A 27,361-nucleotide genomic window follows, 5' to 3' on the forward strand; every position below is an offset into this window, starting at 1 on the left:
TTTATACTAAAAGGAGAGGAGGTGTGGTTGTTTGTTGCAAACTTTTTGGTGCTGGAATGCTTTGTTCTTGCAGCTGTTTAGGTAGGTCTGGTCACAATGTTCCTACAAACCTCCAACAAGACAAATGTTATTCTCTGTTCTGCAACTTTTTATCTCTATATGAATGGAAAAGTGTTATACCTTTAAAGGTCAGAGCCCTGGGGCTAGCCTGTATATTTCAGGCTGTAGGCAACATTCTTAACTTGTAGCAAAAGTAATAGCATACAAAGGTTAAAGTAAAAACAACAAATAAAACAAAACAAACAAATTTTAAAAAGCTAGATCCAATGTGGAGTCAGATTTGTTCTTCCCTATTACATTTCTGGAAGATTTTATGGTCAATTCCTAAGTGGAAGCCTCATTACTGGAGAGAAGAAAAGTGCAGCCATCCATAGCCTCCTCCATCCTAGCCTAGAGCTATGATCCTAGGGAAGGCTGCAGGCTCCTGATACAGAATAGTTTCCATTCTTAAAAGAAAACAAAATCTTCCCAGAATAGAACAGGAAAGCTCTGTGTAGGTGGGTCTCCAGGTGCACCCCTTTTGAGTTTTCCTATCCTGTTTGGTGCTGTGCCCATGGCACCTGGTCACAGGGTTTACTGCCTGACTTTCTCTCTGACCCAAACAGTCTGAACATCCATTTCCATTCTCTCCTTCCCTTTGGCTCAACCAAGATAGGCTATAAATTTTAAAAGGACTGTAGCCAAAAAGCCTAGGGAGAAACAAAAGGGAACCAAATCCAGGAAATAAAAGACAGCTAAAGCTTACCAAAATAAGCAGGTTTCAGACGTTACAACAGCAAACTTGCCTTTTCCCTGACCGTGGACTCTGCCCAGAGATCACCTCCCGGCTCTCGTCCACCTCGCCCACCTGCTGCACCAGAGCAGGGTTCAGATCAGGACCCAGTCACACAAGACTTCTGGGAGGCACAGCAAGGGGGTGAGGTTGCCCTGCAGATTGCTTATGGCCCCTGAGGGAAGGCACTGCTCTCCTCACGTTTGCCTCCCCAGCACCAAGCTCACAGCCTGGCACTTAGTAGATAACGACTGCTGGTGAAGGAATGAATGGATGGAAAGATAGGGAAGGAACGGGCGTGGGGTCAATACAAGCCCATAAGGTGCCATCTTAGTCCCCAGGCCCCCAGCCATGGGCCAGCAAGCCAGTGCCTTACGGGCTAACTCCCCAGGGCAAATCTGCACCACCCTTTGGTGGTAACTAATCAGGAGTTTGTCAAAGAGGAAGTAATGGATATTTCTAGAGAGAGGGTCCTCCAAGGTGGGTGAGGTGCCATGGCCCTGCCTGGGCATTGCCTGCCTAACCCTACCACAAACTCACGATATCTAGCTTCCCCTCTGAGCCCTGCTAGGTGATCCTTTTCTCCTGAGGATCCATCAGAGCTTTCCCAGCCTTTTCTAGACTTTCAGGTTCTAATCCCTACACCTCTTTTTCCTTGGCAAACAACCCTCAGCTTCTCAGCCAATACCTCACTAAGCCCATGAACATGGTGTCCACCTTCCCACTCACAAAGCATCAGACTGAGTCTGTGCCTCAGACTGCATTCTCTGTGGCCTCCTGCAGGATCTGATCCTGTCCACACCTCTCCCCATATCTCACATATCTGAAATTCTGGGCCTCTTTGAGGGCTTTCTTCTGAACTCTTCTCCAACCCTTTCTGGGGTTCAGGTTTTAGCTGCCCGCTTTTGCTCCCATTCTCTCGGTGAATAATACAGAGGCACAAATTTAAAGAGCTTTCATTACCTTTATGTTGATGATTCGGTCAACAAATGTTTATTAAGCACCAACCCTGTGCTCAATACTTTACTAGGTGCTTGGGATGTATCAGTGAATAACGTCTCTGTTCTCATGGCACTTAACGTTATCACATATAAATATCACATTTACCTCTGTTGCACTTGTTTCAATTCCCCAGCTTTGTTATCGACATTTCCATAGAGATGTCCCACAGCAGCTGATCAGTATCCTGCCCAAACAGTTCATCCTTTCCCACCCCAAGCTGGTCTGTACCCATCCCCGTTCTCCTCATCTCAAGAGCCCGCCCCACAGAGCCACCCTTCACTTTCCTACCCTGTTTTGTAACATCCATTCTTGCCTCTTCTCTTCAGCCATCATCTGCTTTTAGTGCAACAACATCCTACCTGGCTTCCCTAATGGTGGAACGGCTGCTACCCCCAGCTCTTCTGGCACTCATTCTCGACCCCGCACCACCACCAGCAAGGTCCCCCACGGTCTACAGGATATCGTCACGGAATTACACACGCCTACCGATGCTACACTGGCAACTTCCAACTCTACCTTTCCAACTGAAAGCCCTAAGGTGCACTGACTTGCCCACGGTTGCAGGTCGTTAGTGACAAGTGGCAGCAATAGGATGAAGGTGGTCAAGCTCCAAGCGGAATACCTATTTTGAGGGGATTTTCTTCACTAGGATAGACAGTGAAGAGTTGGGGGAAATGATTTTGCAAGGAAATAGGCAAATACATTAGGTCAGACCTCTTTTCACAGGGGAATATATTTAAAGAGTTCATCCAAGAGTAAGTAAAAAAGAATGTTAATATTTGTAAAGCGCTAGAACAGTGCTTGGCACATAATTAGAGCCATGTTAACTTTAAAAAAAATAGATCAAATCTCTTAAGTATCTCAGGAGGAAGGAAGACCAGGAAACTTTTTTTAACTTGATATGGTTAATGATAATCCCATGGAGCACATGAAGCTGTTTCTTAATGAATGTGGAACAGTCTCAGACGTGGGTGTTTTTTTTAAAGGTCTGTTTTCATTTCTTGCTGATAGTCTCTTTTTACTTCCCAGTGTCCTAAGATCTCCTTTCTGGTTGTAGGGGAAAGAAGTTTATTCAACTTGGAGCTGTGTTACAATTAGGAGAGCCAAAGAAAGGGTCAGGGCAGGGACACCTCCCACCACTTAGCAGCTGGGTGGAATGTGTGTGCCGCTTGGCGGCAAACGCCGCTTCCGCTGAGGACAAGCCTCCCTGAGTTCTGTGAGAATGTGTGTGTGACAGATTCCTAGTACTCGGGAACATCTCTGATTTGTTCGAATAGCGTAAGAAGGGTAACTGAAGTCCTAGAAAGGAGTAGAAGCGTTCTAGAAACGATACTCTCCTTTCCAACCAACCAGGTCCTCCAGGTACCTGAGGGAGAACTCGTCAGGGTCAGGGGTTTGAAAAGCCTGGGGAGGATTAACATTAGGGGGATTGGAGACAGCTCAGCGACCCCGACGGGCAGGTGATGTTACACCTAGTCCCACCCTGCTTCAAACAGTGCCTGTGGTTATGAACTCCTATTTCTGTTGGAATCTACATCCAAACCTCTTGGTCTGGCTCATCAGACTCTCAACCCTAACAATATGGAGCAGAAAGGTCCTGCTGGGTCTCGGTGTATCTCCTCACTGTGCTGCAGACACAGAACTACCACTCCTATGTTCAAGCTGGAAAGCAAGATTCTTCACCCTCCTCCCATCCACCTGGCAAAGCTTGCCCCTTCCTCAGGAACCAGCCCAAACCCCAACTCCGTGGATCCTTCTGACACCAGGAGACCTGTGCTACTCTCTTCTGAGAACCAGCTCCCCACACACACCTTAGACTTGTTCTCTGGTTGTCTAGATCTGTGTTGCTTGTCTCTCCCACTGATTTTTGAATGCCCTTCAAGCCTGAAATAACTTTTTCCTTTTTAACAGAAAGGTGAGTTTGAAGTCAAGTGGTCCTGATATGTGAATCCTAGCGATGTGACTTTGGTTAAGCCACCTGGTAATCTTCTGAGTGTTCTGCGTCTGTAAAACGGTTGGACGTTTGGCATAGGATTAAATATATGTGGAAAGTTCCTGCTCATGCTAAGTTTTCAAAAAACGAGTTCCATCTCCTTTTCCCATCCCTGCAACTTGCTAATAGCTAACAGCTCTTTGCACAAAGCAGGTTCTTCCTGAATGATGTTGGAGCAGTTTGGACCATCATGTGCCAATTCAATCTGTAGAAGTCACTGGATGTCTCACCACCTAAGAGGCCTCAAAGTTGAGGATGAGAATTACCTTGCTCATCTTTACACTCCCACTGCACATGGTGCTTTGTACCCAGAGGGTGTAAGTTAGCCCGCTGGATCCAGAAATTTAACGTCGCTAAAGTTCATGAAATGGAATAGCTCACACACTTTGAATGATCCACAGAAGCCCTAACCTGCAAAGATACCTGAGCTACTCCACCTCAGCCCCCTAGCCCAGGGTTCCCAAGCGAAAGTGCTCCTCAGCCCCCCTTACCCTAGTCCAGGCTGAAAAATCCAGTGAGGCAGTCTCCCAGGGAGAGCAGGTAGGAGGGGCTCCTCCCAGTAAGGGCAGCTGGAGAACTCCAAGCGAGGTTTTGAGGATGCAGTGGCCACCTCAGCCACTGAGGAGAGGACTACCCAGAGGAGAGGAAAGGCCTACGGGATAGCGAACACCACTAGCAGGACGCAGATGCTCAGCCCTCCCTTCCCCACGACTCATGCACCTGGATTGAGGAAGGAGGGCTGGACACGTATCAGTGTAGCGCAGGCCGCAGAGAGCACCAACAGAATGGCGCGTTCCTGCCCAGAACCCCAAAGAGCCACCACTCTGAAAATGGGGGACTGGCTGCCCCCTGGCCAGAACGTGAGCCTGCCCGGCAAGGCTGCTCTCGTATTTGGGAAACTATTCTCGTTTTCTAGAAGAAAGCTCTGCCTATTACACTTAACATCCTCTGCTGAAGCCAGGATACATGCAAGGAAGCAAGAACCAGAGGCAGCTCAGCTGTTTTACTAAGTCAGTGGAAAAGTAACAGTAGAGATTTCAGGTGCAATAAGGGAGACGGGGCCGAGCGGGCCCCAGCATCTGAGGCCCCACCCCCATGCTAGACAGCTCCAGTCCAGTCCAGCGTCTGAAGCGTGGTCCACATGTGTGTGCGTATGAGCACATGACCTATCTGGATGCCCCAGAGCATCTACTAAGTGTGCTGCCTCCGTGGAGGGCACCGGATTCCATGCCCAGCAGCTGGGCCTGAGAAGAGGCTGAGGAGTCGGGCCCTAGAAGCGGCCGAGAACGGTGGCTAACAGAGCCATGCGGATGTACATGCCATTCTCCGCCTGCCGGAAGTAGGCTGCTCGGGGGTCCGAGTCCACCTCCACACTGCAAGAGAAGGAAGAGTTACCATGTGGCCCAAGACAGCCTGAACAGGACTGAGTGCGCTCCCAGAGCCAGACCCCCGCCCCCAAGCATATCCTCAATTTTGATGCCATGTCACCTTATCTCATTGACTCGGGGCATTGGGTGCATCACCACCATCTTCTTCTTGGCCCGGGTCATGATGTGGGGAGTGAGGATGAACTGGCCAAAGCACTGAGAAGCAGAGAGGGGCCCCGTTAGCACCTCCGGGCAGGGGTGGCTATGAGCCCACGAGCCTGGGTTTCACCCCCCGGTCCTCACACTCAGTTATCGCAAGCAAGGGACCCAGCCTCCCTGGCTGCCAGCCTCCCTGGATGCCCAGCAGTTCCGGCCCTGGCTTCTCCTCAACCCTCGTGCTCACAGCTTCATACTCCTGGGTAGAGCCGAAGCGCTCCTTCTGGATGCGAGTCATGTAGAGCACGTCAGTGTCGGGCAGCGCCTCCTCAATGCTCTCAAATTCCTCCTGGAGGGTGAGGCCCGGCCAGGGTGAATGTGGTGCCGGCGCTGACCGCCCAACCCAGGTCCCCCACGGGCTCCCAGGGCCTGACCTGCTTGGTGCCGCGGGACGCCACGAAAGCCCGCACGTTGGGGGGCATGCGCAGGCTGGGAGGCGCCACGTAGCGCAGGCTGACGCGATACTGGGTGAGCAGGCAGGCCAGTGAATGCACCGTGCGTCCGTGCTTCAGGTCCCCAACCATTGTGATCTGGGGAGGAAGCCGGTCACCAAGAGGGCCCCCAGACTGAGCACACCCCCACCCCCATTTTAAAGCTCTCGGCCTCAGGACCAGAATGTAGGCCTCAGAATGCAGGCAACATGGCCTGAAATGCAGAAACCACCTCCCAACTGTCCCCCCTCTCCAGACCGTCACCAGGCAGGCCTCCAACCCCTGCCACCACCCTCACCGTCATGCCGTTGACCGTCCCAAGCTCCTCCCGGATGGTGAAGATGTCCAGCAAGGCCTGGGTGGGATGCTCTCCGACCCCATCCCCGGCATTGATCACTGGCCTCCGGCAGTGCTTGGCTGCCAGCTGTGAACATGGGGACAAGGAAGGAGAATCCTGTCTTCTGCGTCTCAGGGAACCCCACTCCCTGCCGCAGTCCCACTCCTCCTGCGTCCCCGCACCCATCTGGCCTGACTGAGACCGGCAGTCACAGGAAGTGTGGGCAGGAGGGCCCTCGTGTCCCTGGGTCCAGCCAAATCAGTCCTGCCCCGGCACACAGGCCGGCCTCACCTCCACTGCGCCGGGCTGGGGGTGCCGCAGCACCACGACGTCGGCGTAGCAGCTCATGGTCTGCACCGAGTCAGCCAGGGATTCACCCTTCTGGACGGAGGACGTGGCTTCTGAGAAGCTGAGCACGGCGCCCCCCAGCCGGGCCATGGCTGCTGCAAAGGAGCTGCTGGTCCGCGTGCTCACCTCGTAGAACATGGAGGCCATCACCTTCCCCTGGGGGAGGCGGGAGTCATGTGTGCACACACGTGTTCATCTTGGGGAGCGCGTGGGCTGATGCCTGCCTCCCCAACTTACGCAAGAGGGGTGCTAGAACCCTTTCCCCCAAACCTTCCCATGACCTGTTGTAGCCTTGACATTTTCACCGTAGTGTCACTCTGAGCTAAAGGTCTGCCTCCAAAAAGCCATTGTTAAGAGTCTGAACGAGACATTCATTCTCTGGGAGAGAAGGAAATACCCTAGACTTCTCTCCCACGAATACATCAGCACCAACCAAGTGACCAGATTAGCGGGCCTGTGTGCTGGTGCTCAGGGCCTCCCAAGTCAGCTGAATACTGACCAGAGGAGGGCAAACATGGGGGCGGCCTAGAGAAGCAGGACCTCCCAGAGTAGGGCTTACCTATGGAGGGTGTGGACTCATACGAGGGGACCTATGGCAGGGGAGGGAGACCCCTCTGACCACTGCACAGCCCTGCTGACACGGGCCTGGATCCCCAGCCCACAGCCCTGACCCTGACCTTGAGAATGTCGAGGCTCCGCTCCTTCTGCACCATCATGCGCAGCGTGTGTGCCACATTGAACAGGTGAGACATCTAAGAAAGATCCCAAGTCAGCTGGAAAGGCGGTGGCCCCCAGAGGTCCTAGCCCCGGCTCTCCAGATGCTCTGAGCTCTGGGTATCGCCCTCGTCCCTCCCCCAGGCACCTGATCCTTGGTGAACTGCTGGACAGACAGGATATGTTGGCCCACTAACGAGTGCAGCAGGGGTGAGGTCTGGGGGTGCAGCAGGCCAGGGGTCCCCAGGCTCTGGGGCGACGCCTGTCTAGGTACTGGCGGTGGAGGGTAGCAGGTGCCATCAAGGGTTCCCAGGAGCTCTGCAGAGTGAGGGACGGGGCAGAAGAGGCGGTCAGAGGGTTCCTCCTACCCAGGCCAGATCAGAGAGGTCCCCAAGGCGAGCGCGTGTTCCGGGGAGTCTCTCACCTGGCTCAGCTGCCTTCCGGGAGGTCTTCTCCTTTGGCTCCTCAGCTACAAAGAGGGCAACAGGACAGATGTAAGCCCGTGGCTGAGGTGTGTGAAGAGCCCCCGCTTCCCCAGGACTCCGGATCACAGTGTCTGTGTTAAACCAACTCACACCACAGCAGCTAAAGCAGGTTAGGTGAGGGCAGGAGAGACTGGCAGCTCTGGGCACGGACACATGATTTCCCACAGGGGCTGTTGTGTGTGATCAGTGGTGCCCTCCCGGGACCCTCCCAGTTGGCAGAAGGATCCTAGGCAGGGGGAACGGCCAGGCTCACACCAACCAACAACCTGGATTTACCCCACGCTCTGCTGCCCCATGGGATCCCAGCTCCCAGGCGGAGGAACACAGCTGCCCACAACAAAAAAGGGCCTGTGAGAAGATGCCGTGGGATGCCTCCCTCATGCTGGGCGGGCTGATTTAGGCAAAGGGGGGCACAGCAGGTCAGAGGGCAGCAGGAAGGACAAGGTAATTGGACAGAGGTGAGGTGCTGGGGGGTGCTGGGACAGTTCCTAGGCCACAAAGCCCCCAGCCTCAGCCCACCGGGGACACTGCGGGGGAGAGGAGCCCATCCCGACACATCTCTAAGTCCAGGTGGCCCCACCCTCCACGTCATAGGACCTTCCTCTTACCTGGCAAACCTGGGTCAGAGGCTCGGTGGATTCGGGGCGGCAGGTGGAAGCGGCCATCGGGAAGCGCTGGGACGCCCCGGCGGGGCCTCTCTGGGGTCTGGAGAGACAACACTGGGTACTGACCTGACCCTCCTCAAATTCAATCCCTCAAGAAAAGCCAAACTGCTCCCTGCCTGCTAGGATTCTACCTCCATCATGTCCCCTCAGCCCTCCCTCCCACTGGGCTGCCCTCAAGAGGTGCGGGCCCACTGGCCTCTCTGAGACGTCTCTCTGGTTGGGTTAATAATGGGTTTGTGTTTCCTGTGGGAAGACTCCTAAACTGAGAGTTAATTCTGTGTTTTGCAGTAGAGGGGGCAGGTGGTGAGGATTTTAAGTGTTAAGTGACGAACGTTCCACCGCCCCGAACCACCAATGAAAATGTTTATGCTGTTAGCCTCGGCCCTGACTGTACCCCCCACCCCCACCCCCGCCCCAGCCCCAGCCCAAAGCAGCACGGATACCGTGGTTAGCTCACTGGCGGCCGGGGCCGAGGGCGTGAGCTGGGGAACAGCCCCCTGCGGCCACTTGCGTACATCCTGTCCATAGCCCGGCGGCACCAGCACCTGCGGACAGAAGGCAGGGGTGGGCAAGTGAGCCAGACCGGGGTCCTAAAGGGGTGGAAGCCAGCGAGAAGAAAAAAATGCCCTGGGGACCTGCACCCACCCGCACCCAGGGCAGTTGAACGGGTAGTGGGACCACAGAGATGTGCTGCGGGAGGGAGGAGAATAGCACGAGCGGGTCACGACCGGTCCGGGCATGGGCCACACACATACCTGCCCATCAATATAGGCAACCTCTCCTCGCAGGACCACACGGCGGACGGTGCCTTTCACCTTCTGCCCTTCAAAGGGTGTCCAGTGGGCCTTGGAGAAGGGCATGTGGTTGGGGACTGTCCATTCGTGCTCCAGATCCACCTGCCAGAGTCACGGGTTATGCCGGGCACGGGCTGCAGCGTGGAACAGCTCCCAGGGCTGGCGAGCCCCTGCCCCCCGGCCCTCATCCCCACACCTCCACGTAGGTGTCCTCCTGGGGGGGCAGGTGGAAGATGCGCCGCGGGTTGTGGTGCAGCCGCTGCAGCAGGTCATCCAGGCTGAGCCGGCCCTCGCTCACTGCCGTCAGCAGCAAGGGCAGCATGGTCTCCAGCCCCGGGAAGCCGGGGGGTGGCTGCGGCCCACACTTCTCCTCCACGGCGTGGGGGGCTGGGAGAAGAGAGCATGACCCCCGGGACCAATCGCCTCCACCCACGAGAGGTCACGCACGCCACCAGGATGGTGCCTCACTACCAGCCCCGATGCTAATTTTTTCTGGGAATCAGAAGGTAGGGAAACTGGCACTGCTGTCATTTTGGCGCGCCCACACCTTTCACCCACATTCTCTCATTTACAGTTTCCTCATTTGCTCATTCGTTCTTTCAGTAAATATTTATCAAGCACCTATGACAGACCAGGAACTGTATTAGAGGCTGGGATCCTACCCAGATCAAGGCCCAATCTTCATGGAGCCCAAGGTCCTTGCCCGTGAGGATGGGGCACGAGCCCGCCTGGGCAGAGGGGGTTCGGCCTGGGCCCTCTCACCATGGTCGGAGGCAAAGCAGTCGATGACGGCCATGTTCTCCCATAGGGCTTCCACGTCCTGCCGGGAGCCAAGCTCAGGCCGAACCTCCCCCTTCCCGGGCCCCAGGCGCTCCAGGTCATCGCGGCTCAGGAACAGATGGTGGGGCGCCACCTCACACGTCACCGGCAGCCCCCGTGCCTTTGCGGCTTTAATCAGCAGGATCTGGGGGAGAGCAGGGAGACCTCGAGGAGGCCTCCCTCCAGGCCCCACCCTGCAAAGTCCCCGCAGCCAACCTCCCCTCTCGGAAAGTCATGGGGCAGATGTGCTGGGTACGGGCTCCAGGCTCCCCTGCTCGTCCCCTGCCCCTCTCCTGCCCCCAAGGACTACCCTGATCACCTGGAGTTACTGGGAAAGCAACAGGGCACCTCTGCTGGGCTCTCACCTCTTCCTTCCGCGCCACGTGACAGATGTGTACCGAGCGCTGGGTCAGCTGGGCCACCATGAGGACGGCAGCGACACTCTGCCGCTCTGCGTGGGCCACAATGGGGAGGTGGGACGGCCACGTCTCGAAGTGCTGGGGGCAGGAAGAACATTCTGGGACCGTGCAGAGCCCAAGCCCTCACGGAGCTCCTGACTCTCACTGCTGCCAGCCCACTGTGCGGGGCCCTCAGGCCAGGAGGTACTGGTTGGCTGCCTCCTCTCACCTGCCCACCCCTACCTCCATCCACTGGGCCACACTGTCCAGCCACAGCTCAGAGAAGGTCTCGTTGAGGTAGAGCTTCAGCCCTGCAGCAGACCCAGCCACAGCACCCAGGGTCCCTGCGTTTTCCGACGAAGCTCCGAGGAATAAGGCATAGTCACAGCGGGCGCCGGCCTCTGCCAGCTGGAGAGGGTACATTTGAGATTAGGCCCCTCAGCACCGGTGCCAGCTTGGCACCCATGCGTGGCCTGGGCCCCTGGGGAGGGGCAGAGGGAGCAGGGTTCAGGGAGGTCGGGGAGGTTGGTGGGGGCATGTGGGTCACCAGGAAGCAGGAGAACAAGGGCTCACCTTCTGTGCCAGGGCCAGAGCAGGGGCATCGATGATGGGGGGCCGGGTATTAGGCATGGCACACACCATGGTGATGCCCCCGGCCAGGGCAGCCGCTGTGCCTGAGGCAAAGTCCTCCTTGTGTGTCCCCCCTGGTTCCCGCAGGTGCACGTGGACATCAATCAATCCTGGGAGAACACGGAGGCAGCAGATTAGAGGAAGATTCTGAGACACGAAGGGCATCAAGGAGGTGAACTGGGGTGGCAGGAAGATAAGCAGCGACTGATACGAGTGAGAGGTGGTGAGGTTCGTCAAGGGCATCGTGGATGGAGGAATAAAAGAGCTTAGAGTGAGGAAGATTCTGGGCCCTCCCCACTCTGTACACTCCAGGGCAGAGTGGGCCCCACGGCCATCCTTTGCTGCACCCAGGGTCCATGCCAGCTTCTACCAGTGTCCAGAAGCCAGGTTCTCTCAAGAGATGCACTTACCAGGTAGCCGCACGAGCTTCTGGGAGGTCATGCAGTCAACATGCACCTTCAAAGGAGGGGCTGGCCCAATCTGTCCTAGAGCCTGCAAGGTGGAAACCACGATCAGCTTTGACTTAAGGGCAGCCTGGGAGGTGCAGATAGGGATTGGGTTTTCCCATAAAGCAGGCTTCTGCCTCTCTATACCCACCTTCTCTCTCTGCGGCCACAAAGCTTGATTACTAGCATGGCTGTTTCGTACTGAGGTTTCCCAGCCCCAGGGCACGCTCACTTCTCCCTCCTCCCCCACTGACACTGGCCGCCCCCTTCCCGGCACCCAGGTGTCAGTCACCTCCACAAACAGTTTGGTGCACTTGATATCGATGATGAGGGGCACGGAGAAGTCAGCGGCCAGGCGCCGGGTGCGGTAGCCCTTGGTGACGAAGGAAGAGAGACGCCGGCCTCCGGCCCCGCGCATGGACAGGTTAATCACTAGCTCGAAGTTTTTCTCAGCGAGCTGCTCCAGGATGCTTCGTTGTGGCGGACTCTCTCCATCCACTGCTTCTTCAAAGTGCCAGTCCACCGCCGTTACCTGTGGCCCAGAGACAAGGTCGGGGCCAACCTGAGCCTGGCAGGGGCCAGGAAGGCCAAGCTGAAGGGAGGAGAGGCGGCCCAGGAGCCCATGAGGAGGACGGAGAGCAGGCTACCCCTCTTTGCTACAGGCAAAGCATTTTTCTTGACAAGAAAGGTATCTACACTATGGTTACCAAGGACTCTGTGGTATGAGCCCACACATCACACAGAAAGATAAAATTCTGGAAGGAAACATGCCAAAATGTTAACAATGGTGGGGAGATCATGAGGGAATTCTTTTTTTCTCTTTGCTTCTCTGTATGTTCTACTGCTCTACATGGAATATATAACTTGTACAATGACAAGAGAAGCAGGGGAACAGGGAGAGAATTCCCGGGTGCTCTCACACCCTTGGAGAGCGGGCAGCGTGGGGTAGGGCGGGAGCAGCCCATACCTTGACACCGTGCTCTGTATAGAAGTCAGCAGTGCCCAGGCTGGCGTAGAGGCTGTAGCCCAGGCTCTCCAGCAGTCGCACAGTTGGGAGCAGCTCACTTTTGTTCTGAACCAAGAAGGAGGATGAGGCTGTGTTTCCCCTGTCTTCCACTTCAAGGTCAGCCCTGGCCCAGGGAACCAAGGCCATCTGTCCCCCCAGCTTCAGGCACCCCCCGGATTCTGTACCTTATAGCTGCCAATGGTCAGCAAGATGTTCTTCTTGGGGATCTTAAAGCCAGTGCTTAGCATGGCCTTGAGGTAGGCCTCACAGCGGCTCTCCCCAAAGCCAGCCACTTCCCCGGTACTGGTCATCTCCACACCCAGCACCACGTCAGCACCCGCCAGGCGGGAGAACGAGAACTGGGGCACCTGAGAGAGCAGGAGGTGAGTGAGGCCCAGGCGTGAGGGGCCCATATCCTGCACCAGTGGGGTGGCCTCAATCCCCTCTCTTGGCCTCCTCCAGACAGCAGGGTGAGCCTTCCCTGTGCTGCTCCACGTGAACCCACCAATCATCAGCTGCTTCCCAAACATGCTCGGCTCCCCTCGGTCTCCACGAGGCTACTCCCTGGCCTTGGAACACTTCCTCAACAAGCTCGGCCAATCTCAAATGTCACATCCTGACCGTCCTCCAAGGCTCATGCCAAATGCCACTTCTTTTCTTGAGCCTTCTTGAGGGTCACCACCCTCTCTGGAAGTTGCACCTCCTTTAGCGTTTTGTTTTTATCTCTACTATGCAGGTTTATCACACACTGTTCTAGAAACAAGCTGTTTTTGGACCCGACTTCTCTTGCCTCTCATCACTAGAGGGGAAGCTCCTAAGGGACAAAGACCATCTTATTGCCCTGACGGCCCAGGAAGGCCTTGCCCACAGGAGGTGCTTGGTTTATACGTCGACTGACATACAGCTTGCGCAGCAGATGAACTCCCTCCGCTATTCGCCTCCCCGCTGACTGCTAACCTCGGGCTTCAATCCTCCTTACCTTTACTCCCACGACTCCAGAGCCAGTCATGAGCCCCACAGGCTCCACTTCTTCCCCCATGATGACCCGTGTGGCCAAGGCTACTAGGTCCACACCCAGTGTCTTGGAGACGAAGGGGAAGGAGCGAGAGACACGCACGTTGCATTCAATGACTTTCAGCTGGTCGTCCTGGGCAGAGAGGGATTGGTCGGGCCTTCCACAGGTGGACTTGTGACACCACCCCAGTGACCTTGGCTCTTCCCCTCGCTCATCATTCTGTGGGTCATCAACCCGGGACAGGGGGCAGGGTGACTGCTACAAACCCTGACAATACTGTGGGCTTGAGCTGTGACCCTGCCCCTCCAGCTTTCCTCCTCCAGTGAGGGCTCCCTGGCACCAGGGCCAGCACAGAACAAGGAGGCACCACGGACCTCTGGTCCCTGCCTTTAGCCCCCTCTTACTACCTTGGCAATGAGCTGCAGATTGAAGGGTCCTGTGACCTGCAGCTCCTGGCCCACAGCGTGCACGATGGCTTTGATCCGCTCCAGGGTTTTGGCAGTGATGTCCTGCGGTGGGGTCACCAGCGTGGCATCACCTGAATGCACACCTGCGTTCTCCACGTGCTCGGAGATGGCGATGGCTGCCACCACACCATCACAGGCCACAGCGTCCACATCAATCTCCTAGTTGTGGGGGGGTGGGGGGCGGGCGGCGTGCAGGGCAATGTGATGTAGAGCAAGGGCCATTTTCTTCTCCCACTTGCCCCCGCAGGAAGCTTCCCTTCCTTTAAGAGCCCTGGCACAGCCCATCCTACCCAGCCCACTGTGCCTACAGACTTCTGTAGGACCAGAGAGGGGAGTCGCCTCCGAGGCTGGGAGCCTGCCTGCCGAGACTTGTCTGCAGCCTCCCACCTTGGCCTCCTGGATGAACTTGGAGATGACCACGGGGTGCTCCTTGGAGACAGCTGCCGCACTGCTCAGGAAGCGCTCCAGGTCCCCATCGGTGTAAGCCACATTCATAGCAGCACCACTTAGCACATAGGAGGGGCGCACGACACAGGGGTACCCCACGGTCTGGCAGAACTGGCGAGCAGACTAAGGGCAAAGGGAGCTTAGCTGGGTTGCTCACACTCACCCGTGACATCATCCAGCCTCCAGCCCCCCACCAGGCCCCAGCCCACCTCTAGGTCACTAAGCTCCCTCCACTGAGGCTGGCTGATACCAATGGTGTCCAGGAGCCGGGAGAACTTAAAACGGTTCTCAGCTGAGTCGATGGCTTCAGGGGAGGTGCCCAGCACCCGGCACTGTTGCCGATGCAAAGCCATGGCCATGTTGTTGGGCAGCTGCCCGCCCATGGACAGGATCACGCCTTCAGGGTTCTCTAGCTCATAGATGTCCATCACCACCTACGGTGCAGGAGGAGAAACAGGTGTCGGTAGCAGACAGGGTCAGGGGTCTGAGCCTTCTTGCTCACTGCTCTTCATCCTTCACCCACTTCCCCTCAAACCCCACAAGTTCCAAACAGTCTTAGGTCCGTCAGCCACTCCTACTTGACTGGCCTCCCAGGCTAACAGGCAGCCTTCATCCGTCTCACCTCAAAAGAGATCTCATCGAAGTAGAGTCGGTCACACATGTCATAGTCAGTGCTGACTGTTTCTGGGTTGTAGTTCACCATGATGGTTTTATACCCCATCTGCCACAGCGAGGGGAATGACATTCAGCAATTAGGTGGGAAGAAGAGCATCGAGAAAGTAAAGCCAAAGCAGTACTTCAGAGAGTACCGCCTCAGCTGTCTCTGAAATTGCTGTACAGGACGGCTGCCTTGGGAGGGAAGTAAGACCAGCAATGAAGGTATCGGAAAAGCAGATACAGAGTTCTGGAGAGGAACCACATGTGAGGCACAGGATGGCCTAAGGGGACCCCCCAACCCAAAGCCCTGTGATAGATGTAAGGTGCAGCAATGACTAGAAAGTGCCAGGATTGAGTGTGGGTGGAAGGCAGCTGCCAAAGCTGATTAGAACAGCAGAGAAAACCATATCAAAGACTAGCTCTTGGACCTTTCGGAGCTGCTGGATGCAGCCCACAGCACACCAGTCAAACTCGACGCTGGAGCCGATACGGTAGACGCCAGAGCCCAGGACCAGGACATGAGGCGTTCGAAAGCTGAGGTCATGGGTGGTGCCCCAGTATGTCAGGTACAAGTAATTTGTCTGGGCTGGCCATTCAGCTGCAACTGTGTCAATCTGCTTCACCGCTGGGCAGATCCCCAGTTCCTGACGCAGCTTGCGAACAGCCAGCTCTGTGCTAAAGAAGAAGGGTCAGAAACATAGGCCCTGGGAGTGGGGTATGGACCAAGTAGAGGGCGGAGATCCCAGGCAGGGATCAGAGAGGAAAATTCCCAGGGACGAAGGTCAGAGGCCTCCAAAGCTCCCCACACCCTCCCCTCTGAGGGCCCCTCACTGGTACGAAGGTTCTCTGCCCCACACTTCTCAGCCCGAGGCCCTCCCCGCCATCCCTGACCTGAGAACAGCGAGGGCAATCTGCTTGTCTGAGAAGCCGAGGCGCTTGGCCTGCTGCAGCAGGTGTAGGGGCAAAGACTGTCCACGGTGTTGCTCCAGCAGCTGGGTGTGTGCTACGATCCGCTTCATTCGGTGCAAGAACCAGCGGTCGATGCGAGTAAGTTCATACAGGCGATCCACCGAGTAGCCAGCCCACAGGGCAGCTGCCACCACAAAGATGCGCTTGTCTGTTGGAGTCTCCAACTCCTAACGGGGAGAGGGCAGACAAGCTAAGCCTCCGTTTCCTCATCTGTAGAAACAAATCTAGTGATACGTCCTCATAATAATGAAAAATGAGAAATGAAATCACTGAATTCTCAGCAAAGTGAAAACACAGCAAAGGTCCACAAGTGACTGGTGCTAGTATTACTGGTAACAAGCTCAGGGGCTGGGGACAGAGAGAAGCAGGGTCTGTTCTGAGGGTACTGCCAGGGGAAGGGGAGCCGCTTACCATATCACTGACGGGCTTGACTGTGTGATCAAAGCCCACGCAGTTCTCATCCACCATGCGCAGAGCCTTCTGGAAGGCCTCCTCAAAAGAACGCCCAATGCCCATGACCTCACCTGCAGGAATACCATGTGAGGACTGAGGGCCAGAGGGCAGAGGCAGCTGGGGGCACGCTGCCCAGAATGTCTGTAGTTGTTTTTTTTTTTTTTTTTGGCCTCAGCTTGTGGCATGCAGGATCTTAGTTGCCCATCCAGGGATCGAACCCACACCCCCTGCAGTGGAAGCTTGGAGTCTTAACCCCTGGACGGCCAGGGAAATCCCCAGAATGTCTGTAGTTTACAGTCAAGTCCCACGGTGGTGGGATTTATGGTGTTTCATTGAGAATCTTACACTTGCACCTCTTCTTCCTATCATTTTCATGTTTTGTGTTTATTAGTGAAGTGAAACTAAAATGCCTAAAATGGGCATGTGGATACTGGAACATGTTGCAGTTTTACCACAGAGGCCCCATCCCTGATGGGTTATCCAGTTATTCGGTTTGCTTTATTCATATTGTGATGACACCATCTGGGATCTGGCTCATCCTTTAAAACTTTTAAAAAGTCTGGATAACAGGAAGATGATCCCATTACTCCATGAATCCATCCAGAGCGAATCACATTTACAACTATCACTTTAGAGTACTTCCTCCTGGACTTTTTTCAAATATGTTTTATACATGATCATAGTAGACATACAGCTTCTATCCTGCTTTTTCCCTCATGGTACGCTTGTTCCCACATTCTATGTCACTTTATTACCAGCAGTTTAACTCCTGTATGATTTACCATAATGTAACTGCTCACTTACTGTAAGACATTTAGCTTTGACGTGTTCATCATTCTAAGTGAGGCTGTGATGTTTTCCGTGCTTTAGGTTATCTCCTTAGGATACCTTTCCAGAAATGCATGGGCAGTAGGTAAGATAAATCTTCTGGCCCTTGATAAGTATTAGTGGCTTTATAGAAGTTTGCGCTTTACAATACAAAGTATAAATTTAACCAATCTTCTAAGAAGTGTGTATAACCATTTAAAACAAGTTTTGCTAATAAGCAAAAATAATTATCTCATTTTAACTAGACTTCTAACTACTAATAAGAGGGAACTTCCCCCACCCCCCAGCCCTGCTTATTGATTTCCTGTTCTATAAAGTTTTGTTCATGTCCTCTGAAAATTTACCCTAGGGTCTTCAAATATTCCTTACCATATGTATTTTTCTGTTTACAATCCTAATATTTGTTTCTTTAAAAAGTTTTTAAAAACGCCAAGATGGTACCAGTAATGTTAAGTAAGTGGATGAGTGATTTTGTTCAATTCCTTTGTAATGTGGTTATATTATAAAAGTTTTTATCTTGGGTAAAAGAGAAACCCAATGCACTCATACATGCAAGCCTAGAAAAATCCTGGAATCATCTATATCCCCAAATTAATCGCTGTATGACAAGATTACAGGTGATTACTCTTCTTTGGTTAAACTATCTTTTCTAATTTCTCAATGATTCATGTATCTTACTTGTATAATAAAAGTTACAAAAAGTTACCATGGAAGATCACACTCCAAGAACACTCAAATAGATGTAAGATACTTAAAATTAAATGTCTCATCTAGGAATCAATTTTTGATTGTCCTATTTTCAATCTACTTCTTTTAGCCACAATTTATGGCTTCATTCCCACGTTTATTATAATTTTTACATAACAGAAATTCATCTCCAGAAGGAACATCTTGGCAGTCTTGTAAGATTTCTAAAAGTTCTGAAATCATATCTGAGCTTAGACTTACATGTTTAAAGGCTACTATTGTCTTAATGGAAATTTGGAGCACAGTAAAATGCTATTATCCTTAGCTAGTGGCACTTTGGTACACGCACATGCTTGTTTTAATGGAAATGCTTTGCAGGACAAACTAAGGCAATTTAAAGGGTCAGTATAAGGAAGCATACTAACTCAATCCCAGCACGCTCTCCACTGCTTGGAGGCTGACCATCATGCCCATTCATTATTCATTACTAAGTGTCCCTGTTTTTATGAAAAGGTGTCTGATGTCCTGCTCTGATCTTAGACATTGTATTAAAAAACATTTCATTTAGTGACCATGGCAGGAAGTGCCCAGAGAAGGAGATACGCTCAGCATGGCTGCCACTGCGCTGACTTGGCCTTAGAAGTGTTCATAGGAAAACAGCAGTCGTCGTTTCCCTGAAGCAATCAGTATTTAAACGAGCATGGAGAACAAACTGTCACTGGTAATAACAGCCTAGTGACGAGGCCACGGGCAAAATGCCATGAAATGCCGTGGGTGGAGTTTCATGGAACTGGTCTCACCCATGACAGGCAACGTAGTGTAAACAGAGGAACGTATGCAACCAGCAACTGATCTAGTTTTCAGTTCTTGGCTCCGCCCTTTACTCAGGCACACACTCTCCTTCTGTGGGCACCTACTTACTCATTTGTAACATGAGAGAAATGAGATAGTCCGATGGCTATCACCCCATCCCAAGATTTTTGACATGCCATCTGGGGAGTGGAGGTAGCATGTGTATTCTGACAGATTTCCAGATGCCTTTGATTCCCGCTCCTGAGGAGGACTGCTATCTTAGTTGGAAATATCCCTATTAGTTCTGAGAAACCGTGTTCCCAAGAAGCTGCTCATATAGGAGCTGAAAGATCATGCCAGGGAACTGACTCTATGACATTCTAGATTCTTAGGACATGTGGGACCCCATGAGGTGATCTGGGGAGGGGTCTCTTGGGATGTGTCTCTCACCGACACTCTTCATGCAGCTCCCAATCTTTGTGCTGACGCGGAGGAACTTGCTGAGGTCCCAGCGAGGAATCTTCACCACACAATAATCCAGACTGGGTTCAAAGGCTGCTGTTCCCCCTGTCACCGAGTTCCTGGGAGCCATCAGGTGAGGGTGCCAGAAGGACAGAGCAGAAGATGTAAATGGTGAGCTTCCAGATAGTTCTCTCCATCCCACACATCCAGGCCAATGTCCTTTCCATGTTCCCTGTCCCATAATGTTTTTTTTAGCTCCCCACCGCCTTTCCTCCCTGATCTCTCCCCACCCCTTGTACCTGAGTTCAGGTAGAGAGATGCCCAAAGCCAGCTTGGCTGCCACATAGGCCAGTGGATAGCCTGTGGCCTTACTGGCCAGGGCGGAGCTGCGAGAGAGCCTGGCATTCACTTCAATGATGTAATACTGCAAAGAGAGAGAACAGAGAAAGAGTTACCAGATAACTGGCCTAGAAGGTCTGCCTAGGAAAGGTCTCCGAAAGGCAGGAAAATAAAGCAGCATCCTCCAACCCAAGGCCCAACCCTACCGAAGATAATCCCAGCTTCTACTCCAGGGTCTGTAGGGTTAAAGGGCCTCTTGGCCTAGAGGCCCCAAAATTATGGAAGGCGGTCCAACAGCTACAGCATCAGCTCCACGGCCTAGAGTCTCACCTGCTCAGACTCAGGATTCAAGGCATACTGCACGTTGCACTCCCCAACAATTCCAAGGTGCTGAGTCACCTTGATGGCCGTCTGCCGCAGTAGCTGGTACTCCCTGTCATTCAGCGTCTGGCTTGGAGCCACCACTATGGACTCCCCAGTGTGGATGCCCAGTGGATCTAGGTTCTCCATGTTACACACCTATGAAGGGAGAGTCCCAGAGTGGTCACTGCCAAAGGGAGTCAGGAGAGGTAGGAGGCTGCATCCCAGGGTCCTGTTGCCTCTGGAGACGCACCCATCCTGGGTCTGAGGGACATCGAACTCTCAAAGATGTCAGCCGGACCCCGGCTCTTACAAGAGCTCATACTGCCTGATGCTACGCCCCTCTTCCATCACTCACCGTGACACAGTTGCCATAGGTGTCTCTCACCACCTCATACTCAATCTCCTTCCATCCTTTCAGGGACTTGTCTACCAGCACTTGGCTGGTATGGGCAAAAGCTGGGGCCACGAGAGCAGAGAGCTCCTCTCTGTTAGAGGCAAAGCCAGAGCCCAGGCCCCCCAGGGCAAAGGCTGCACGCACCAGCACGGGGTACCCCAGTCTCTCGGCAGCTGCCTGGGCCTGCAATGAGCAGAGACAAACAAATGGGATCAGGCCTTGACCGCGTGCCGTGCAGAGGGCTCCTGGACCCGGAGAGAATACGGTGTCAAGGAAACGACACCCGTCTACCCCAACCGTGCCTCAAACCTGCTCAAGAGAGTTTGCTGCCTCACTGGGGGCCACGTGCTCTCCGATCTCGGCCATCCTGGAGGCGAAGGCGCGCCGATCCTCAGTCAGCTCAATGGTCTCCACAGGTGTGCCCAGGACCCGGACCCCATACCGAGCGAGCACCCCAGCCTTGGTCAGCTCCACACCACAGTTCAGAGCTGTTTGGCCCCCAAAAGTCAGTAACACGCCATCTGGGCGCTCATTACGTATCACCTGAGGGAGGAGAGAGGAATAATAGGCATTAAGACCCTGGGGTTAGGGAGTGGATCAAAGAATTTGGAAAAACCCAGAGTGACACAGGATCCCCCTGCCCACGTGGCTTCCCTCCTCAGCCTAGCCTCACCCGAGTCATACCTGGGTTACGTAGTGAGGTGTTATTGGGAGGAAATAGACCTTGTCAGCCAGCCCCTGGGAGGTCTGCACGGTGGCAATGTTGGGGTTGATCAGCAACGTCTGGATGTTTTCCTCCTTCAGGGCCTTGATCGCCTAGGGGGACAAAAAGGGCATATCGGCCTCGAATGCAGAAGCAAGATTTTCAGTCTTAGACCAGTATTTCTCTTCCTCTTCTCCCCTCCCTGGACTCTCAGTCCCTAAAAACCCACTTCTGTTCCTCACCACCTCACCTTTCTGCACGTTCCCCAGATCTCCTGGGTCACTTCCTCCCTACAACTAATGTTCATGCCTCAGCCCTATCTGCTCCTGAGGGCCACACACCCAGAGGGTCAGGGACGCACGTGCTTTACCTGAGAGCCTGAGTAGTCAAACTCTCCGGCTTGGCCAATGGAGAGGCCCCCTGAGCCCAGAATCAGAACCTTTCGTGGTGGTGGAAGCCCAGAGCCTGGGGTGGGAATCCCAGGGAGACAGAGGCGCTCAGCCAGCCGCTCTCGAACTATGGAGGCAAAGAAAGTCATAGAATGTTAGAGCTGAATGAGACCCGAGAGGTCATCTAGATTAACCCCTCACTTTACAGAAGAATCAAGAACAAGTCATGCCTCTAACGAGTGGCAGAGGCAGGACCAGAAGCCAGGACTTGTGATTCTGGGTTCCTTTGAACAGAAGAAGCATAAATCAATCATCTTGGCCTGACTGCCTTCCCACCCCTCCCGCCTAACCTCCCAAACACCTATCAGTTTCCCGAGACAGGTCCATCTTATGCCTCTCCTGGAGCCCATTCTTAGATCCACAACCCAGTTCTACTCGAGTGCTTACCTGTCTGGCCCCCAGGGTTACTGGTGGTGGCTTCTTTCACAGTGTCCAGAAAAATATCAAAAAGAAGTTCCATATCTGAAGGGCCAGCCTGGTGCTCTGGGTGAAACTGGACACTGTTGAAGAGAGTGGATCACGAAAATTGCCATCATCATCGGCAGCCTTGGAGGTAGGTAGTGGGAAAGATGACGGGGGCCACTGCTGCGCTTTACTTTTTGATCTTCAAGTCCCAGTGGGCGTCAAAGCTGTACAGATCCAGTCATCATGCCAGAACCACCCAGGCTCACCTGAAGAAGGGCAGGCTCTCATGTACAATGCCTTCATTGGAGTGATCATTGGCGTTGGTGAAAAGAGGAAGCCAGCTTGCTGGCAGTGAGTCTGTTTCCACAGCAAACCCATGGTTCTGGGATGTCAGAAAGCAGCGCCCAGAGCCCACCAGCAAGCATGGCTGGTTATGGCCTCGGTTCCCATACCTGGCGATGGAAACGTACTGAGTCACAGGCCCCTTTCACCCTCCCTTCACTACTGTACCAAACCCAGCTCTTGCTGATCTCACAATTCTCACCAACCCCCACTCCTATTTCAACACTAATAAACACCAACTCTACTCCCATTCCCAAGGCTCCCCACACCTCATGTCAGAGGTGTGGGCACTTCCTCTCCCCACAAGTCCCACCTCATCTTGTAAGTCTTGGCCCCAATGGCTAAGGCCAACAGCTGGTGTCCCAGGCAGATCCCAAAGACAGGTCGGGGGTTCGGTTCAGATAAGACACGGCTCAGTGTGGATACCACGCTGGGATAGGAGGCGGGGTCGCCAGGGCCATTACTCAGAAAGAGACCCTCATACTCTGGAGTGGGCAGAAAAGATGATGTCAAAACCCGTGGTTCAACTAGAGAGAAACACCACTAGAGCAAAAGCCCTTATCGCCACCTTCTTCCCTGCAGCTCATTTTGACTTTCGGCAACTGGACCAAAGGCCAGATCTTCCACCCATGCTGTTTGTCTGTGACCTTGTACAGACCTAAGCTACTCACCCTGACTGCCTAATGCGTGGTCCCAAGGTACCACAGTGACCTCTGCCCCACGCTGGCACAAGCATCGGATCTGATTATACTTGAGGCCACAGTCCAAAGCAAGGATCCGAGGGGTACCCCCTGAATTGAATACCCGTGGAACCTGAGGAATAAAGGGCGACGGTTGACAGCTGTGATTAGTAGGTATAATGTGCGCACACCAATCCCTACCTTGGAGGCCTCTTCTGGTTCTCCCTCAAGTGTTCACCCCCGAGTATGGGCAGACTATAACTACTGTGCTTAGTCTGGAATACTCTCCCACTCTACCTCTGTACCTTAATGGAGACCTCTGGCACCAGGGCACGGGCATTGGGGTCCAAGAAGGGCAGGGTTGAAGGCTCCGTCCCATCCTGGACCAGCTTTCCCAGCAGAGACCCTTGCTCTCGCAACTTCTTAGTCAGCTCCCGAGTGTCCACTCCTGCCCAAACAGCAGACTCTGAGAGATCACTCCCCCAACGCAGTCACGCATGACGTTAGACTTCCGTTCCAGAGCCTGAGTCACACACAGCTGTTCTGTGGGCGTCAAAAATCCCGGGCTATCCTGCTGGAAGTACCCTACCATGAAGTACTCTTGCCCTCAAATATCACATCTGAATTGAACCACCACTCCAGATCTGTTTACAGAAAATAATACCAAGGGACAAAAGAACACGCTAAATGACAATACAGGAATGTAATCAATAAAATGCAGACTGTGGGGTACGCTAAAGGAAAATCAACTGTTTGTGTCAAATAGGTTACAAGGCCCATAGAGTAAAGATTATCAACCAAATGCAATGTACAGTCCTTGTGTAGACCCAGATTCAAATAAACAAACAGTTTTTAAAAAATCAGAAAATTGGAGAAATTTTAATCATACCTTGTATATTTGATATTAAGGAATTACTGTTAATTTTTTAAAGGTTACGGTAATGTTACTGTGATCATGTTTTTACAAGGATTTTTTTTTCATAGCTATTGAACTATCTGTGGATGAAATGATATTATGTCTGAGATTTGCTTCAAAATAATCTGGGAGTTGTAGTAGTGGTGATGAAATAAGTTTAGCCCTGAGTTGATGAAGCTGGGGATTCATTATTCTATTCTCTCCTTTTGCAGGTTTGAAATTTTCCATCTGAGAGCTCAGTTCCTTCCCCCAGCTCCAGCCTCCAGTCTAAAGCTTTCGGATCAGGTACATTGTATCACAATCTTGGACTCAAGTCCCAAGAGCCCACAGAGTCCTTGATTCTTTCCATCTGGGTATCTGTGCTCCACTCAGACACCCCTGTGCTTGCACCATACCTTGTAGGCCAGGTATGCCATGCTGTTGCAGCCACTCATGCAGGGTACGGCTGGCACTCCAGTGGCTGGGTGTGGGGCAGCACTCTCCTACCACCAGTCCTGCCACGTGGATCCCCGAGGATTCAAACCACTGTCGATGGGAGGAGGAGAGCGTGAGAAGCTCAGGGCCACACACCTCCCTGTAGGGCCATGGACCCTGTACTTCAGCCACACTGAATGACCTGTCATTCCTTTAACATGCCAAGCACCTCGTGCTTTTGCCTTTTATCAGCAATGCTGTCACCTGCATGAAACACTGAACACATGGGCCTGGGGTGCCTGATTAGTCATTGAAACGACATTTTCCTTTTCCCTTCCTTTTCTTCTATCCCCTTTTCCATGAAGTCACCCCCATTCTCACCCACTGCAGCTTCTGTCTCCTCCTTAGAGCTCACCTAAGTTCACTTTGTTTCTACTTGACTTGCTATTTCCATTGTATTACAAATGTGTCCAGATGTCTTCATCAGAGAACTATGAACTCAAGAGCAAGGTACCTGACACATGACAGTAGTCAGCGTTTACTGAGGGCCCACTTGGTGCCAGGCATTAGAATAGATGCTGGGGGAGGAGCATGAGCATAAAAAAAGACAAGGTCCTGTGTTCAGAATGTTACTTTGCTACCTAGGGAACCAGAAAATTAACAAAGTAAGGTAGATAATACAAGATCATAATCACAGAGTGTGATAAAAACAGTGTAGAATAGGCAAGGGCACAATACCTTACTAAATAAAAACAAAGGTTCAGGGTGCAATACTAGGCATTATACCACCACTACCCACCCCCACTTCGTAAGGGATTATCATTAAAAAAAAAGGTAATGTACGGCTTCCCTGGTGGCACAGTGGTTAAGAATGTGCCTACCAATGCAGGGGACAAGGGTTCGATCCCTGGTCTGGGAAGATCCCACATGCCACAGAGCAACTAAGCCCGTGAGCCACAACTACGGAAGCCCGACGGCCTAGAGCCCGTGCTCCGCAACAAGAGAAGCCACCACAATGAGAAGCCTGTGCACCGCAATGAAGAGTAGCCCCCGCTTGCTGCAACTAGAGAAAGCCCGCATGCAACAACAAAGACCCAACACAGCCGAAAATAAATTTAAAAAAATAAATTAAAAAAAAAAGGTAATGTAAATTTGCTACTCAATGTAAATTTGCTACTCGATAGATAAGCTTATAATAACTAAGTAGAGAAACAGATTGTTTATCTGGGAGAAAGTGGCATATTTAAACTACATCTGCTTAGTGGTGGAAGGTTTGAAGAAAGATGAATGTAATCTGAAGGCTAGTTTGGCAGAACCCTCCATGGCTAGGTGTCTGCACATGGACAAGTGCATTTACAGCATATGTGCTACAAAAGCATCCGTGGTGGGCTGGTGGCTCCAGGAGGCCTTACTCACCTTGGTTCTGTCAGGGCCTCAATTTTGCAAGGGTATAAACTCAACTTTGACATCGTATCTAGAGTTGACAAAGTTGAAGACTTACGTCAATTAACCAAGATAGTGCATTATAAACTAGAATGCAGTGAATTTATACAGAATGCAGTGAATTTATGTGATGAGGGATGGTTCTTCCAGGAATACCAAGCATGTCTCTTTCCTAGAGTTTCCTTTTCTAAGTGTCAGGGTGATTGGGAAAGAATTAAAGGCTCAGTAACCCTAGAATTAGGACAAAGTGAGTTTTGAGGAATCCTACGCTGGAGGCTATGGCTACTCTACAATTAACTTGTGTTGATTTTTTTTTTTATTACTTGAACTCTCAGAGGGCAACTTAGTTTCCAAATTCCAGAGGAGGAGGAATAGGAGAAACCTCACTGAGAAGGAAACTGAGTTTCGTATCTACATGTAAGAACTCTACTGAAAAGTGGTAGTAAAGAATGAGGCAAGGTAAGGAAAGCAGGTTTAGAAGATGATAATCAACTTCATTGGTTTGGTAGGTGAACTGTGACCCGCCATCACTGAGAAGGGTGTAACCCTAGTTTCCAGTCTCTTTCCCATTAATTTATGCACTCTTAAAGCACTGCTCCCATCACATCACTCTGCTGCTAAAAAATTTTCACTGGTTCCTTACTAGAGCCCAGACTCTTCACCTTCGCCTCCAGCACTCGGTGCTTCTCAAGGTGTTACCTAACAAACCCTGCAGAGTGCCTGTCTTATCACTTTAGTGTGTACCTGCTTTCTCCAGAATGCCTAGCGGAATGTCAGTGCCTTCACTAACAGTTAACAATTACTGATTTGAAAAGGAATGTAGTGAAAGCATTGGATGTGGCTACCTTGCTGAGCCCGAACTCATCCACTTCATCTGGAGGGATGCCGTAGTTACCAATCAGAGGATATGTCAGCACTAAGATCTGTGCTTTGTAGGAAGGGTCAGTGAGGGCCTCGGGGTAGCCGACCATACCGGTTTGAAACACTGCAAGAAAGAGGCAGAGCTGGGGCTTAGGCAGGGCACTCTTCGGAGCACTGCCCCGAGCGACGAGAATGCCCCAGTGGAGGCTGCCCTGACCGTCAGGGATAAAAGGGGTCGGGCTGGGGAATGGCGGGGGAGGGGGTGTGCAGGCGGGGAAATGGCGGGGTCTGGGCAGGGCAGGGTGGGCAGAGAGGGGCAGCAGAGAGTGGGATGAGGTCGGCAGCCAGCCCGGACTTGCTTACCCACTTCCCCGGCAGTCGACACAGCGGCCCCAAAGGGCTGGCCCCGCAGGACCGACCCGTCCTCCAACACCAGGGCCGCCATGGGAACGGAGCTCAGAGGCCGGGGTGATTACAGAGTAGCGGGAAACGCAGCAAGCCCCAGCGGATGCTAGAACCACGTGAGTACGGCGCGCCCGGAATCGGTCCACGTGGCTAGCCGCGCCGGTGTCTGGATCAAGGGCGGCGTGGACCGCGCAGGAGCCCAGGCACTCTGGGCGGCGGCAAACTGCGGCGGCGCGGGCAGCTGGCGGCGTGAGGGGCGGGGCCAGGAACGTGAGGGGCGGGGCCAGGGCAGCGACAGGGTTGGGTCACCTCCTCTACCCTGCGCGAAGCGATGGGATACCTGAGAAAACCAGCTCTCCCAAGGTAGCCTTTCCCACGCTAACCAAG

At 53.0% G+C, this 27,361-nt stretch overlaps 1 protein-coding gene across 2 annotated transcripts; it reads right to left on the minus strand.

The window, feature by feature from the left end:
• Positions 1–4,815: 4,815 nt before the first annotated feature.
• CAD (carbamoyl-phosphate synthetase 2, aspartate transcarbamylase, and dihydroorotase) lies at positions 4,816–27,220 on the minus strand. Of its 2 annotated transcripts, XM_082427998.1 has the most exons (45): positions 26,933–27,220; positions 26,554–26,693; positions 24,247–24,376; positions 23,241–23,383; positions 22,927–23,068; positions 22,569–22,740; positions 22,180–22,365; positions 21,896–22,008; positions 21,430–21,575; positions 21,041–21,172; positions 20,666–20,899; positions 20,318–20,539; positions 19,930–20,118; positions 19,560–19,684; positions 19,249–19,379; positions 16,450–16,562; positions 15,961–16,205; positions 15,498–15,744; positions 15,035–15,133; positions 14,622–14,846; positions 14,353–14,535; positions 13,906–14,124; positions 13,463–13,630; positions 12,669–12,851; positions 12,445–12,549; positions 11,770–12,009; positions 11,442–11,523; positions 10,975–11,141; positions 10,645–10,809; positions 10,369–10,500; positions 9,947–10,148; positions 9,381–9,571; positions 9,146–9,286; positions 8,834–8,935; positions 8,334–8,430; positions 8,002–8,052; positions 7,665–7,709; positions 7,389–7,558; positions 7,204–7,278; positions 6,470–6,682; positions 6,140–6,265; positions 5,785–5,940; positions 5,598–5,699; positions 5,316–5,410; positions 4,816–5,200 (listed from the first exon to the last, which is right to left on the minus strand). In XM_082427998.1, exons 1-45 carry the CDS (start codon positions 27,012–27,014, stop codon positions 5,098–5,100), a joined length of 6,729 nt encoding a protein of 2,242 aa, XP_082284124.1. In that variant the 5' UTR covers positions 27,015–27,220; the 3' UTR covers positions 4,816–5,097. The 2 variants fall into 2 exon arrangements, with proteins under 2 accessions (XP_082284124.1, XP_082284125.1); XM_082427999.1 differs by lacking the exon at positions 8,002–8,052.
• Positions 27,221–27,361: the final 141 nt, after the last annotated feature.

Source organism: Balaenoptera physalus, assembly GCF_965194825.1.
Source record: "Balaenoptera physalus genome assembly, chromosome: 15".
NCBI classification, from domain to species: Eukaryota; Metazoa; Chordata; class Mammalia; order Artiodactyla; family Balaenopteridae; genus Balaenoptera; species Balaenoptera physalus.

Coding starts and splice junctions, on each gene's coding strand:
- CAD (XM_082427998.1), bottom strand. CDS start 27,014: ATGGCGGCCCTGGTGTTGGAGGACGGGTCGGTCCTGCGGGGCCAGCCC. Junction 10,149..10,368: donor ACGTGGCGCGGAAGGAAGAG/GTGAGAGCCCAG, acceptor GCTCTCCCCCAG/ATCCTGCTGATTAAAGCCGC. Junction 9,572..9,946: donor CTGCTTTGCCTCCGACCATG/GTGAGAGGGCCC, acceptor CTCTTCTCCCAG/CCCCCCACGCCGTGGAGGAG.